This window comes from Ailuropoda melanoleuca, chromosome 3 (assembly GCF_002007445.2).
Source record: "Ailuropoda melanoleuca isolate Jingjing chromosome 3, ASM200744v2, whole genome shotgun sequence".
NCBI classification, from domain to species: Eukaryota; Metazoa; Chordata; class Mammalia; order Carnivora; family Ursidae; genus Ailuropoda; species Ailuropoda melanoleuca.
This window is the reverse complement of record NC_048220.1, coordinates 84,504,145-84,517,687: the sequence shown is the minus strand read 5'-3', so window position 1 is coordinate 84,517,687 and position 13,543 is coordinate 84,504,145. Positions and strand designations below refer to the sequence as shown.

At 42.8% G+C, this 13,543-nt stretch overlaps 1 protein-coding gene across 3 annotated transcripts in view; it reads left to right on the top strand.

Moving 5' to 3' along the window:
* SFXN1 (sideroflexin 1) overlaps positions 1-13,317 on the top strand; it is a 36,223-nt gene extending 22,906 nt beyond the window's left edge. For all 3 annotated transcript variants that reach the window (XM_019802282.2, XM_011228102.3, XM_034656725.1), the window contains exons 8-11: positions 43-92; positions 7,035-7,084; positions 7,491-7,538; positions 11,199-13,317. In XM_019802282.2, the coding sequence (XP_019657841.1) occupies positions 43-92; positions 7,035-7,084; positions 7,491-7,538; positions 11,199-11,295 (245 nt within the window). In that variant the 3' untranslated portion in view covers positions 11,296-13,317. The remainder of the gene's footprint in view (positions 1-42; positions 93-7,034; positions 7,085-7,490; positions 7,539-11,198) is intronic.
* The last annotated feature ends 226 nt before the right edge of the window (positions 13,318-13,543 follow it).

The window sequence follows — 13,543 nt, the reverse complement described above, 5'->3', positions numbered from 1 at the left end:
AATAAATATTAAAGATTTAAATGGCTCTATCTTTCCTTGCAGCCATCCCTCCATTTATCATGAACACTTTGGAGAAGAAAGCATTCCTAAAGGTAAGCCTCAGTTCTGTTAATCTTTGTCTCAATCCTTTCAGTTCCTTTTCAGACTTCAAACAATACGGAATATTCCCTACACAGTGAGTAAAGAATTTGAAGGCCGTTGGCACTTGGGCACTTACATAAATAAAAAGATGTTTCCGGGAACATTTGACTTCTGATCTCAGATATCTGACAGAGCTTTCGTACATGAAGGAGGCTGGCCGCCCACCCGTCTTGTGAGGTATACTCGGTTACAGCTTATCTTAGTCATCCCTCAGGTGCCTTGCTGGTGATAATGAAGAGGCAGTGTGAACTTGGGATGATGTGTTTATAAGTCACTACACATACTCTCAGAAATGAAAAAAGAGTTTGGACTAGTAGCTTTGTAGAACCCTGAATATAGTGCCCAGTGTAGTTTTCTTTGGTGATCATATCTACTGATTCATTAATCTATCAGCCGCCTCCCTTCAAGGTCTGAAAATATTAGAGGATGAAACTGTGACCAAGGGCTCTCGATGCTTCTGCATTGCTTTTTGTAGCTTCCCGGGTTAAAGCAATAGCGTTCGTGCATCACCCTCATTTTCCAGTTCTTTCACAAGAGGGATACGGTAGAATAGGGTGACTCACTTGGCTCGTGCGTTGTTAGATCTGCCAAGAGAAGGAGCCGGGTTCCTCGCTCCCCGGAGGAGTAGGCATGTTGTGGGGAAGACCGCAGCTCTCTTAGGGTGAATTGTTTGGGGTCTTAGAACAGAACTGTAACATCTAGGGGACAATATAAAGCTTCAGAAAAGGACGTAGTTCATAAGCCACACGCTTCCTAAATGATTCCATCGATTAGGAGTATTCTAAAAGTGCCGCAGGTGTATTCACTGACCCCTGTACGCCCCGTGCACCCCAGCGGCAAAGCCACGGTCAACACCAAGTGAACCCTTCATAAGTACTCTCATATAACAATGTTCTTAGGGAAGTGAGCCAGAAAGTCCGCTGTGAGGCAACAGTAATGCTGAGTGCCTCATTTGACCCATGTAGCCATGGTGTCATCTGTCACTGCACCAACCCCATGTTAGGGAACGGGGACCCTCTCTCCAGCACCTTCTCTCATATTCTTTTTTGCGCGCTTTGGGCACGTGGAAGAATTCTATCCTCTAGCAATCTTACACGTCGGTGGGAATTGTGCAGCACAGTGTCGTCATGGCTCTGCAGCGACTGCACTGTCCCCAAATTCAGAACAGTTATGTATAAGGAAGCAGTAAAGCTATTGGTGTAGACCAAGGTGTCATCGTGCACACATCTGACATTTTACCTACTTCAGTAAGCTCTTCTTTTGAGAATTAATGACAAAGTTTTGCCCAAATCTCTTTCTGCTGCAAAGCTTAGAAAAGGATTAACTCTTAAAAGCTGCTAACGGATTAGCTTATCTACTAGAACTGTGACTATATCCTAAAGCTACCAAATTATATACACATTTGGAATTCGTCAGCTTTGACACCTCTGTGATTTTCAGATAATCTGAGAAAAACGAGTGCTCCTTCCTCTCTCCATCCCTGCTTTACTTCTGGGAAGTGATTGAGGCTTTGAAGGAAGAAGCCTATCGAAGTAACTTAAATGGGGTTTGTCAGCATCACTCTCCAGCTTACTCGTAGTGAGTGGTCTATCCAGTACATCCATAACCTTGCAGACGTTGACTGATGCCCTGCGTTCTTCTCTGCTGGCTCTCGATCTGGGAAGCCATTACTATCAGGGTTATAGTAGTTCGGCGAGGGCCTGTGTTGACCGAGGCAACCTGTTGACTTACCTGGTTGTTATTAGCTCCTCAGGTAGTGACATGCCAACTTCAGGAGCCATGGAGGGTCAAAATAAACCAACACCCCCCACCCCACCCCCGCTGAATTGAAGCAAAACTCGGGTGTTTGAGGCAAGACCAGATGTCTAGGTCAGTTACAGGGCTTGGAAATTGTCCTCTGATGTGAGCTTGTCTGACGTAGAAGCAACAGCTTTGACAAGAGAGGAGCCGCAAGTGTGGCTCGTTCACCCACAGTGTGATGAAGTTAGGATTGTCGTGAGTCTGCAGGTAACCGTGGAAGCAGATGGGAGGCCACTTTCAGCAGCAGCATCCCCACGGCTGAGGTCTCCCTGATCTTTCCTCTCTGCCTCTCAAATGCCGCCCAGCACCTCTTCACCAGAAGGGTCTCCGCAGCCTGCCTCTGGATAGAGGCTCCGAATCTCGCCACCTGCCCCTGCGGGTGGTACTTTATCCTGCAGAGTCTGGCTCTGGCCTGTGGCCATCGGGCACACTCTGGCCGCTAACGTGTGTCCTGGCCATGGCTGGGGATTCTAGAAATTCTGTGAGAAAGTCTGCATTTGAAGCTCCATTAATGGTGAGAAGTTAGGTCCCTGGGGAACACACAAAATGTGGTTGGTACATTATTCTAGAGCAGTCACGCCTTGGCACTCCTGGGGTCTCAGCATTGTTGGAAAAGTTGCTGGAGTTTCTCTGATCTCCGAGTGACAAACACTGGACAGAAGACCTAGTTGAGCGTCTCGCATCATTTTCTTGCTCTGACGGATAGAAGTTGCTGCAGATACAGCCTAATAGCATTTTCTACGTGAAGGAACCAGCAAACGGTACAAGCAGCTAGTCCCCCATCGCCACTCTGTCGTGGGCTTTTTCACCTTAGTACATGAATGCATATTGTGTTTCCCTCCCCCACCTCAGTGTGCCGTTTTTGGCTTCGCTTGATACCGTATATGTCAGCGATAACTTGGAAGTGTGCCCTCTCACCTGTCCTTCACAAAGCAGCCCGCTGCCTGCCCCACTTTCCAACAGCAAAGGGCCTCACCTGGAGCTGGGAGAGGCCAGTGGCCTCAGAACCCGGGGCAAGGCCGGGAGTGGTGGTCAGAGTAGTCCACGCTCGGTCCCAGCTTCTCGCCAGCTGCAGGGGGTCTGGTGTGGCTGTCCTGCTCCAGGCCTCAGTGGGGGATGTTGCTTTGAAAAAGGAGTGGTGGACTGTCGTTGAGCTATTCGTACGCACACACCACTCCCCAAGTGCAGCGGGGCCTTACCCCGAGATACTGCATTTTGCCGGTGTAGAGAGTTCCATAGGACCTAACTGAGAGTCTAGCTGTTGCGAAAACACAGGCAGGGGTGGCTTGTATTCACATCCATATATTTCCATCTTCAGAGCACCTTCACGCGCATCGGGAAAGGCAGGCGTTATACCGCGCCCCTCTTACAGAGGCTCCAGAGATCATTGTCCAGCAGCTCATAACGTCCACGTGGGTAGTGTTGGCCTCGCTTGGTCCCCTGAGTCTTCCCACAGCTCCAGCGGCTGGGCGTGCCCGTCTGTAAGGGTGTACTTATCTGGGCTTTTACCTTGGACATGACCAGCCTCCTCTGCAAACATGAAACAAATTGAACATTCTTGGCTTTTTTAGCATTGAGCTTGGGGAGCGTTTAGTATGACTCATCCCTCCCCCTACACCGTATCGTTTCCCAAGTGGGGTGCTGGAAAAAAGCACCAGCGGTGGGCAGGTGACTCACAGAAATCTTTGCAATAAACCAAAAAGCTCACTGCTGGAAATCTGGCCCTTCGAAGAATGGTATTCTTGAAGAATAGCTCCTGTGGTCTCTTTGCCTTGCTGGTACTTTCACTGGGAATAAATCGAGTTAATATGGTTTGGGTCAGATAATAGGTCCTCATTCCTTAAGTTCTACTTCTTCCATAGTCCCTTTAATAAAAGCAGACTGCTCTGTCTACTCTGCAGATTTTCAGGACTTTCTGTTAATTAAATGTGAGGGTAGCATTTATTTATCCATTCACTCATTTATTTATTTACTCAGCTGCCCTTTGCTGAGTGCCTGTTACATGCCAAGCAATGTGTTAGGTGCTTGAGTCATAGAAACGGGGCTTGAGCCCTGCTCGCAGGGACCGTATAGCACAGTGATGGGAAGAGGTGCAGGGCAGTGGTTCTAACACTGGGTGGTTACAGCACAGAGGGAATAGAGGAGGTGTCTCTTTCAACTGCAGGGCATGGCAGAGACTTGAAGAGGATGGGTCAAGGGTACATGCTTTGCAGAAGCTCAGAGAGGACACACAGCATGGCTTATTGGGAGACTTGTGGATGGCCAGGTTGCCTTGTGGGCCTTGTACAGGGAATTGACTGTACCATATATAAAAATTAATTTCCTATGGTTCATAGACTCTAAATGTAAAACTCAACAACTGTAAAACTACCAAAAAATATAATAAGACTCTTTTTGAGATCGAGATTAGGCTAAGATTTCTTAGACACAACAGGAAAGGCAGTCCATAAAAGAAAAATTGATAAATTGGACTTCATCAAAATGGTAAAATTCTGTTTTTTGAAAAATATAAAAGATGAAAAGACAAATAGACTGGGAGAAAATCTACACAAAGCTTGCATCTGATAAAGGATTTATATCTTGAAGATACAAATCATTCTAATACTCATTTAAGAAAACAACCCAATTTTAAAAATGGGCAGAAGGTTGGAATGGACGTTTCACCTAATACATATCTACGTCAAGTAAGCACATGAAAGATGCTCAGTATCTTTATTTACTGGGGAAATTCACATTAAAATTACGTGAGCTACCACTGAACACCTGCAAGAATGGCTAAAATCAAAAGGACTGACCATAGCACGTGTTGGTGAGGACGCGGAGGAACTGAAACTCTCCTGTCCTGCTGGTGGGAATTAAAAATGGTACAACCACTTTGAAAAATAGTTTGGTAGTTTCTTAAAAAATGAAATAGATGCTTACCATCTCATCCAGCCATTTCACTGCTAGGTGTTGACCTAGGAGAAGTGAAAGCCTATGTCCCTAAAGACAAATGGTTCACAGTAGCTTTATTTGCAATAGCCAAAAACTAGCAACGACCCAAATGTTCGTCAGCAGGGGAATAGGTTATCAGTTGTGCTGTATCCGTGCAAGGGAATACTTCTCTCAGCAAGAAAGGGTAATGAACTATTGATACGTGCCACAACCCGAATGAATCTCAAAACAATTACACAGAAGAATAGATACCGTACATAAAATGACAGAAAATATAGACTGATATATAGTGGTAAAAAGGAGATGAGAGGTTACCAGGGAACGGGGTGCAGGGTTTAGGAAGGAGAGAGGAATTGCCAAGGGCACAAGTAACAAGGAAAGCATTAGAGGTGATGGATATGTTCCTGACCTTGATCGTGGAGATGGCTTCACAGCTGAGTACAGGTATAAAAACGTACGTTGTACACAGCAAAATGTGCAGTTTACTGTATGTCAGCAAAGCTATTAGAAAAAAGATCTTGGCGGAGGGAAGACTTCAGAGTCATATTAACTTTTTGAGCTTTTACCTTATTGAATATATATCTTTTGCACTTAGGATTACCGTCTTTAATTCATTGAAGCTTTTATTTACCGTATCCTCTGTTTGCACGATTCTAAGTGTGCGAGTACATAGGGGAAGACCAGACATCCACAGCTCACTGAGTCTCCCGCAAAGTGCTGTTTAAGAAGTAGGGGCGAATCAAGTGGATGAGGTGCTGGAGAGGAGTCAGGAGTCTGCGGGATGGCATCCAGGTTGGGTTAAGTCAGAATTCTCCATGATCCTTATCATTACTCAGAGCCTTTCCGTCAGAACCTTCGGCACGAGCCACAGTCCGCCTTCCGCTCTCACGCATCCTTCTTTGACATTACTCGCAGCTGCTCCCTGGGGTAACTGGTTAGTCCCATTTGCTTCAGACAAGAGTCCACTTGAAATCAGGCCACTCTCAGGGGCTCAAGTTCATCCTCCACAAAGTCTCCTTCAGTACTTAGTCTGCCTTCTCATCACCAGTGCAGATGTCACGTCCGGAAGGTGCCGGGGTGAGGATGTGCATCTCTTTATGAAAATCCGTCATCATCACGTGGAGCCAGTTACCCAAGATACAATATGTCCTCTTCTTGCTGTCCTTTGAGGGGTGGGTCTGTCCCCTCTTGATGACATTTCTCCCTTCCTCTCTAGTACATGCCTCTCTCCTCTCACGTTAACCTGCGTGACGTACCTTTTCGCCAGAGGAGTCTTCTCGGGGACCAGGGTACGCCCCTCATGCAAGCGTCTTTGGGATCATGACCTTTTAACAACTTGTGTTGACTCTGCACAACGTTGGCTGATTTCTTAACAACCAGTTCATGACTCGGCTGCCGCTGTTTCAGGGGCCTTGTTTCTAGAACCCTCTATCCCATCTTTCTCTATATCGCATGTTTTGGTACCACTCCTTTTTGAAAACTAAAAATCTAACAGTGCTTATTCTCCAAAAGACCAACCAACTCCTTCATGGCCATTAAAAAAAAAAAAGTGACAGGCAAAAATTTTCTATGCCAGCTGTAGTTTTAACCATATTGACAACAACTAAACCCAAAAAGGGAAGCTGCTGGGGAGGAGGGAAATGTTTGCTGGGTTTCTGCTGCGTTCCGGGCACTGTCCTGGGTGCTTGATGAGTGTTACCTGGCGCATCTCCCACACACTGTTGTGACCCTCATTTTGCAGATAAGGAAAACAAAGCTTGGAGAGCTTGGGCTCTGCCTGCCCCGGCCCCAGTCAGGAACCAGGCGGCAGGGCAGAGAGTTGAGTACAAGGTTGTGTGTCTTCCAGCCTGGGCAGCGGGCTGTACCGCCTCCCCAGCGGGAGGTGATGATTCTTCCACGTGTTCAGAGCCGAGCATCTCTCAGGTGATATGTGCAAGAGAAAAAAACTGAGAAGCCGCTTGATCTTTGCATGTGCATTCATTGACTGATCAAGGAGGCTGCAGGAAGTCAGGACTAACATGCTTGTTGCAGTGTTACCCCCAAATTTCACTAATCTGGATCTTGTAACATGGAGAGTTTCCTCCCTATTAACCAGCAGAAGAAATTGTCTCTAAGAGCCTGTATGAAAAGTAGTCAAAATCATTTCTCTCTCAACACAGAGGTTCCCATGGATGAGCGCACCTATTCAAGTTGGATTAGTTGGCTTTTGGTGAGTGGAATTACTTTTATGTAATTAATTTCTTTTTTAAAAGTAAATACACAGCATATGAAAGATGAAGGAATGGGTAGATAATGTGGGATCCAAGTTTTGAAAGTGATAGAATCCCAGAACATCTGGAACTTATCGTCCCCAAAAATTACCTAGAAGTAAAGAGAAACCTACAATGTTTGGGACTATTTGCGTGATTCTTTCTTGAACTCCTGATATTTCTCTGATTTTTTAAAAAAATTATCTTGACAGTCCTTGGTAATAAAATTATACAAACAGGACATATTTTTATAAGGAAATGCAATGCTCAAAAGAAAGGGGATTGTTACAAAAGTAAAATAGAAGAATCTGAAACTCATCCATTTGAAAATGCTCTGATTTGTCTTCTTTTTTTTTTTTCCTCAAGTTTGGTATTTGCCACACCTCTGTGTTGTGCTCTCTTTCCTCAGAAAAGGTATGTATTTGCTATTCTTCAGAATGATCACGAGTTTTAATCCTAAAAACCAGTTGGAGACGCAGGTGGTGTTACTCCTTGTCACTTGAAGGGAAGTTGAGATTCAAAAAGATTAATGAAGCCGAGTCTCTAAAAGGAAGAGAGAGAGGGGCAGAAGTCAAACACACATCTGTTTAGTTTCAAAACTCTCTTTATCCAGCTCTACCATTACATTTGAAAATGCTTTATTTTTTGTAAGAGTCAGGTTAGCTCTGGTATGAATTTGCTTTTATAAAACATTTAAATACGGCTTCTTGTCATCCAGTCCATTGGCCAGTGCAGCTGTAACGCAGACATACTCGAGTTTAAGGTCCGCCCAGGGATAGCGTTATGTGCACTTAGCCTCAGCAGTTCGTCTATTTGCTGCCCTTCTTCCTACGCAGTTTCTCACCTTAAAATCCATATTGCGTACTTTCATCGCAAGCTACCCTTAAATCTCGCTGGACGTAAGAGCTGGGTTGATGGGCATTAAGTCAGCATGGGCTGAATCTGGGTCTTCAACCTCTTGCTGATCTGACATGAAAGCACAGAGAGCAGCATTTTGCTGTTTTGCTTTTGTCTAAGGGTTCTCAGGCTCCTGCCTTTGTAATACCCCCTGCACCAACGGCTCCCAGACACAGGGTCTTTCATACCTGAGGCTTTCAAACACGGTGGGGTGTACTGGAACTAACTTTTTCCGGTCCGCTCCACCTGATCAAGAACTCCTTATCGGCCCTTTCACATCCATCTTTGACTCCTACTGGTCTCAAATAGGGCATTAAATCTCAAGGAGAGGGAGCCTTGAAATCACCTTGATGCCTGGAGCCATACCCCCTGGGAGGGGGCAGGACCTTCAGAATTTATTCTCTAAGCCCACTACAGATGCATGTCCTCAAATCCAAAGAGGGGTAATTACACCTATTTACTTTTCAAACCTCAGAAGCTCAGGACTTAACATAAGAGTTTATCTCTCTAGTATATAGGAGTGTCCGGCAGCTGACCTTGTACTCAGTGACTTAGAAATAGTGTATGTGAAATGCTGAGGAGAACATCTAATACGCAGTAAGCCCTTAATAAATGTAGCTGTTACAGTTTTGAGATTAAAGGATTTGAAAACCCATAAAGGAGCTTCCTATATAGGCCTTGGTTTCAGTGAAGCTCATTCCTGGTTTTTCGCTTAGACGTTTGTTTATTTTTCTTTTTGTTTCTTACTCATCAGTTGGATAGAATAGGATTCCTCCTATTCCTTGGTGCATTGCACACCATCCTGCAAGCATGACCCTATCTTGTTTACTTTAATGATATAATGAACACCCACTGCCCACTCATAAATAAAAATATTACCAATAAGCTATATGTTTTGTAGGTTCTTCCCAGCCCGTACCCCGCCCTCCTGCAGATTTAACCATTATGCTGCATTTCGTATTTATAATACAACTGCATTTACAACTTTTTATTCTATATATATATAGGTGTGTGTGTGTGTGTATTCCCAATGTTGTTTAGTTTTGCCTCTTCGGGAACTTTTTAGGCAAGGGGGTCATACTATATATAGTCTTCTGCTGCTCTTTTTTATTCAATATCATGTTGCTAAGATTCATCCACATGATTGCATGTAGCTAAGTTCATTCACTGTTTACTGCTGTATAAATGTCCTTTGTATAAATATGTCACAATTATCCATTCTCCTGCACACATGAGAAATAATGAAAACGCTCCTTATCAGAATTTGTAGGAAACAGCAAAAGTGTTGCTTTGAGAGAAATTTATAGCTTTAAATGTATATATTACAAAAGGAAGAATGGCTGAAAACCAGTCCACTAAATGTCCAACTTCGGGTCAAAAAGGAACAAAAAGGGGGCGCCTGGGTGGCACAGCGGTTAAGCATCTGCCTTCAGCTCAGGGCGTGATCCCGGCGTTATGGGATCGAGCCCCAACATCAGGCTCCTCCACTATGAGCCTGCTTCTTCCTCTCCCACTCCCCCTGCTTGTGTTCCCTCTCTCACTGGCTGTCTCTATCTCTGTCGAATAGATAAATAAAATCTTTAAAAAAAAAAAAAAAGAACAAAAAGAATAAACTGCGGGGAAAGAGAAAGGAAGGAGATAAGAAATAGAGGAGGCTCCAGGAAGTCAAAAGTTGGCTCTTCGAAAATAGCAACAAAACAGTAACAAATAGTAACAAAACCATCATGATGTCAGTCACAACAAAAGGAACAAATAATGTTGTGAATGAAGAGACGGTATAACTACAAATATTACTACAAGAATTATCAACATCAGTAGATTTGAAAAGAGGCAGATGGACAGATTCCTGGAAAAATATTAACAGTGCTGAAAAATTAGAAAGTCTGAATTGGCATATCGACATTAAGGAAATTGAAGTATTATTTAAACGTCTTCGTACAAAGTAAACACGAGAACCAGGTGGTTTTACAGGTGGGGTTTACACATCCGTCAAGAAACACATTACTCCAGTTTTAAACAAACTCTCCCAGAAGATTTAAAAAAAGAGAGTTTCCCCACCGTCCAGGAAGGTTTGAATAACTTTAATTCCAAAATCGGAGTTGGCCGTTAGAGTATATTAATAGTAATTGTGAGTATTTCTAGATCAGTGGAAAAACAGGACCAAGCGGCTCTATAGCATGTTGGTTAGAGGCGTGGCTTTTGGGTCGAGAAAGACCTGGCTTTGAATCAAGTGTCCCTCCAGTCTCCTTATCTGTAAAACTAGGATAACACCTGACTTTCAGGGTTCTTATAAGGATGAAAATGCATCATATCTGGTCCAACAAATGATCGATAAGTCATAGCCATTATCATTATCAGCAGCCTCATTTTAAGACCACCCTACATCCCACTGTGCAGAACGTAACCATGGTGGTACTTTTTTTCTGTATTCACAATATTTCTTCTATTTTTTTACAGATCTTTATATAGCTCCGTCCTATCTTTTTTTTAACCTTACATTTTCCCACATCTCAACTATATTACAGAACAATTTTTTTAAAAGACTAATTACGTATCAAAATATTACCAGGTTTTCTAGTAGTAAGCATTCTGGACAATTTTTCTTCATACTTTCATAGAATAAGTATGCATTTATAACAAAAAAACAAGCTTTAATGCATATACACATATAAGACATTCAGGTACTTTTTTTTTAATACATAAAGCAAAGACTAACGGAGGTCATCACTCGGTGGTGTGTAACTGAGTGATGGTTTTTTCTTGTAGTGTTTAGTATTTCCTAAAAGGTTTACAGTAAGCATTTGTTATTATACAATGGAGAAAAGCATATTCGTGCAAATGAATTTTTAGTGTTAAAAATCCCAATAAGTACATATGTCTTTTTTATTAATGGTGAACATTTTTTTTTGTTTTCCTTGGGGAAGCGTCATTACCACACAGTGCTTCCCAGTACCATCAGGGGCTGAGAGTGTCCTTGCTCGCCTTCTTCCCACCGATGAACAGCTTTTAAGCTTTTAATAATTGTTGGGCTCTGAAGATGCATTTCTTTGATTATTAGCAACAATTAATTTTCCAAAAAGAACCAGGCACCCAGTTTCAAGGCAGGGGAAGCATTTTTCTAACAGGACTCTAGTTGCCTGCTCGTGTAATAATCCTGTCGTTTCTCCCTTATCCCAGTTCCATGTCTGTGACAAGCTTGGAGCTTGAGTTGCAAGCCAAGATCCAGGAGACCTATCCCGAATTACGACGTGTATACTTTAATAAGGGCTTGTAAAGTAGCGGAAGAAACTCCACAGTTTATCCCGCCTCCTGCAAACCTGGTGAGGAAAAGCCTGTTCGGCCTGGGTTCTCCCGTTACAGAAGCCTTTTAAAGACCCACATTAGCCTTTTAGAGTCAAGCTGCTACTTACAGCACAGCACCTGGTATGGGCCAGGTGCCCAACACCCATTGGCTCCCTTACATTTGAACCACGATGTGATTTACAGAAATACCCTTCCTCTAGCTTTTATAGTAATTGTTTTTCAAAGACAATATACCATCCCTCGCCCAGAGTTTTAAAAAGCAGTGCTAGGCATAGAGTAGATGTTCAGTATATGCTCAATAAATATGTATTGATTATCAGTGAGTGAAAAGGAAATCTGTTTGAAATATTGAATTTTTATCCTGTTCTTGTTTCAAATCACTCAGCAGCGATTGGGGAAAATCCAAAAGCTCTGAGCCTAAGCTATAAAAAATGACTCGTAAATATTAAGGACATTTGCTTCCACTTTGGGCAGTGGGTAGCCCAAAGTAGATGAGGCATCTTTTGGATTTATAGGATAAAAAGCTCTTCCATCTACTTCCCAAAAGCCTCAGTAATGGAAAAGTGCGATGTGCCCCCTACTGTCAGCAGCTGTGTGCGGTCATTGCTGGTGGATTTCTGTAGTTCACTTGTTAATTTGTTCTGTTTCACATTCCTTTCAAGTTAATATTACTTTGCGCTTGTTGACTCGCTATTCAATTCTTTACATCAAATAACTGAAATGTACAAATGTCAAAGTTTGGAAGCATATTCGATAGCAGTGCTGTATGACTGGGTTGAATCTGGTTTGTTTGATTTTTTCAGAAGTGAGAGCACAGTTCCAGCTAGCTACATGTCCTTTCTTATCATTCTCATAGACCTCTTTGGCTTTCAGAAAGATGCGGAAATAATGTGTATGTGCACCGGTGACTGAATGAATTGTACTTGAATATTGTGTGTTCCGTTCCGCCCTCTCTGACACAAGGAATCCACTGTTTACATCATCTGTAGTAGCTTCACATATATTTAACGTAACGATTATGTTTCAAGTCTGAAGATATTCAAGGCATATTCTCAGTGGTGGTTCTGTAGACTGAAGACCACTGCATTCTATTGTAATTCAGAGGCTTGTAACTGAAAAAAAAAAATGTAGAAGCTAGTTTTGACAGATTTTTCCAGACAATGTGACCAGACTGAATTTCCTCATAAAGAAAAAATGGTGTGCCTTGTGTCCGTGTTTCTCTTTTCTCTGAAAGGATTAATGGATCTGAAGCTTGGGGCCACTCGGAGCCTTCCTTTGTGCCACCAGAATTTTCTCATTTAGATTTACTGTCTTAAACCATTTGAGGCAAAATAGCTTCCCTGTGACATTCTGGCCTTGGATGTATTTTGTTGCCATAGACACGTCTCTTTAAAAAGTGGTAAGAGCCTGAAATTCAAGGCAGATCTTCATGAGGTGCTGAAAGGGTGCTTTTAAGGAGAAACCGAACCCCCCCCCACAACCTGCCCCAGTTAATCTCAGAATTCTGACCCCCCAGTCCCGTTAACTGGTAGCTCCTTCTCAGAATCGTAACCTTCGTTGAGAAGTTAATCAACAACTGGCCTGAATATTGATGAACTAAGCGAAACTTTATACATACCAGGAAGGGATAACGAACATGGAGATGTGTCTTTTTAAACATTATTTATTGAAGCTTCCAACTCTTGATGCTTTTATATAGAATTATTAACTGTATCGTTGAATCGTGGTTTATAAAAAGGAACAAATGAACCAAGATTGGCAGTTTTGCTGATCTCTTAGAAATACCTTTTCTGGAGAAAAGTCCACATGAAGTGCAATGAGCTTATAAAGGTAAATAGGTATTCATATTTCTATTAACATTATAAAGAATTATGATTGTGCGCATTTACGGACTGGCAGTTTTTTTATTTCATGTGTCTTGCCAGTGTTGGAATCAATGTATTATTTCAGTTCAACTGGATGAAATGTTAAATAAACTCAGAATGAAAGTAAATTCTCTCTTTTATTTGTATGTAAAGGGTAATGCAGTTTTTATGTTACAGTCGATGGTACCTTTCGTTCAGACTTAACATCTGGGTACCGTCAGTAACTCCTAATGAACGATAGTTTTGTCTTATGCTTTCAGCAGGAAATACTTTCCTGTTTCTGGCTCCCAGTCTTCCACCTTCGTGAGCACCATATGCACAGAGCACGCGCCCCCTCCCAGCCCCACGCAGTGT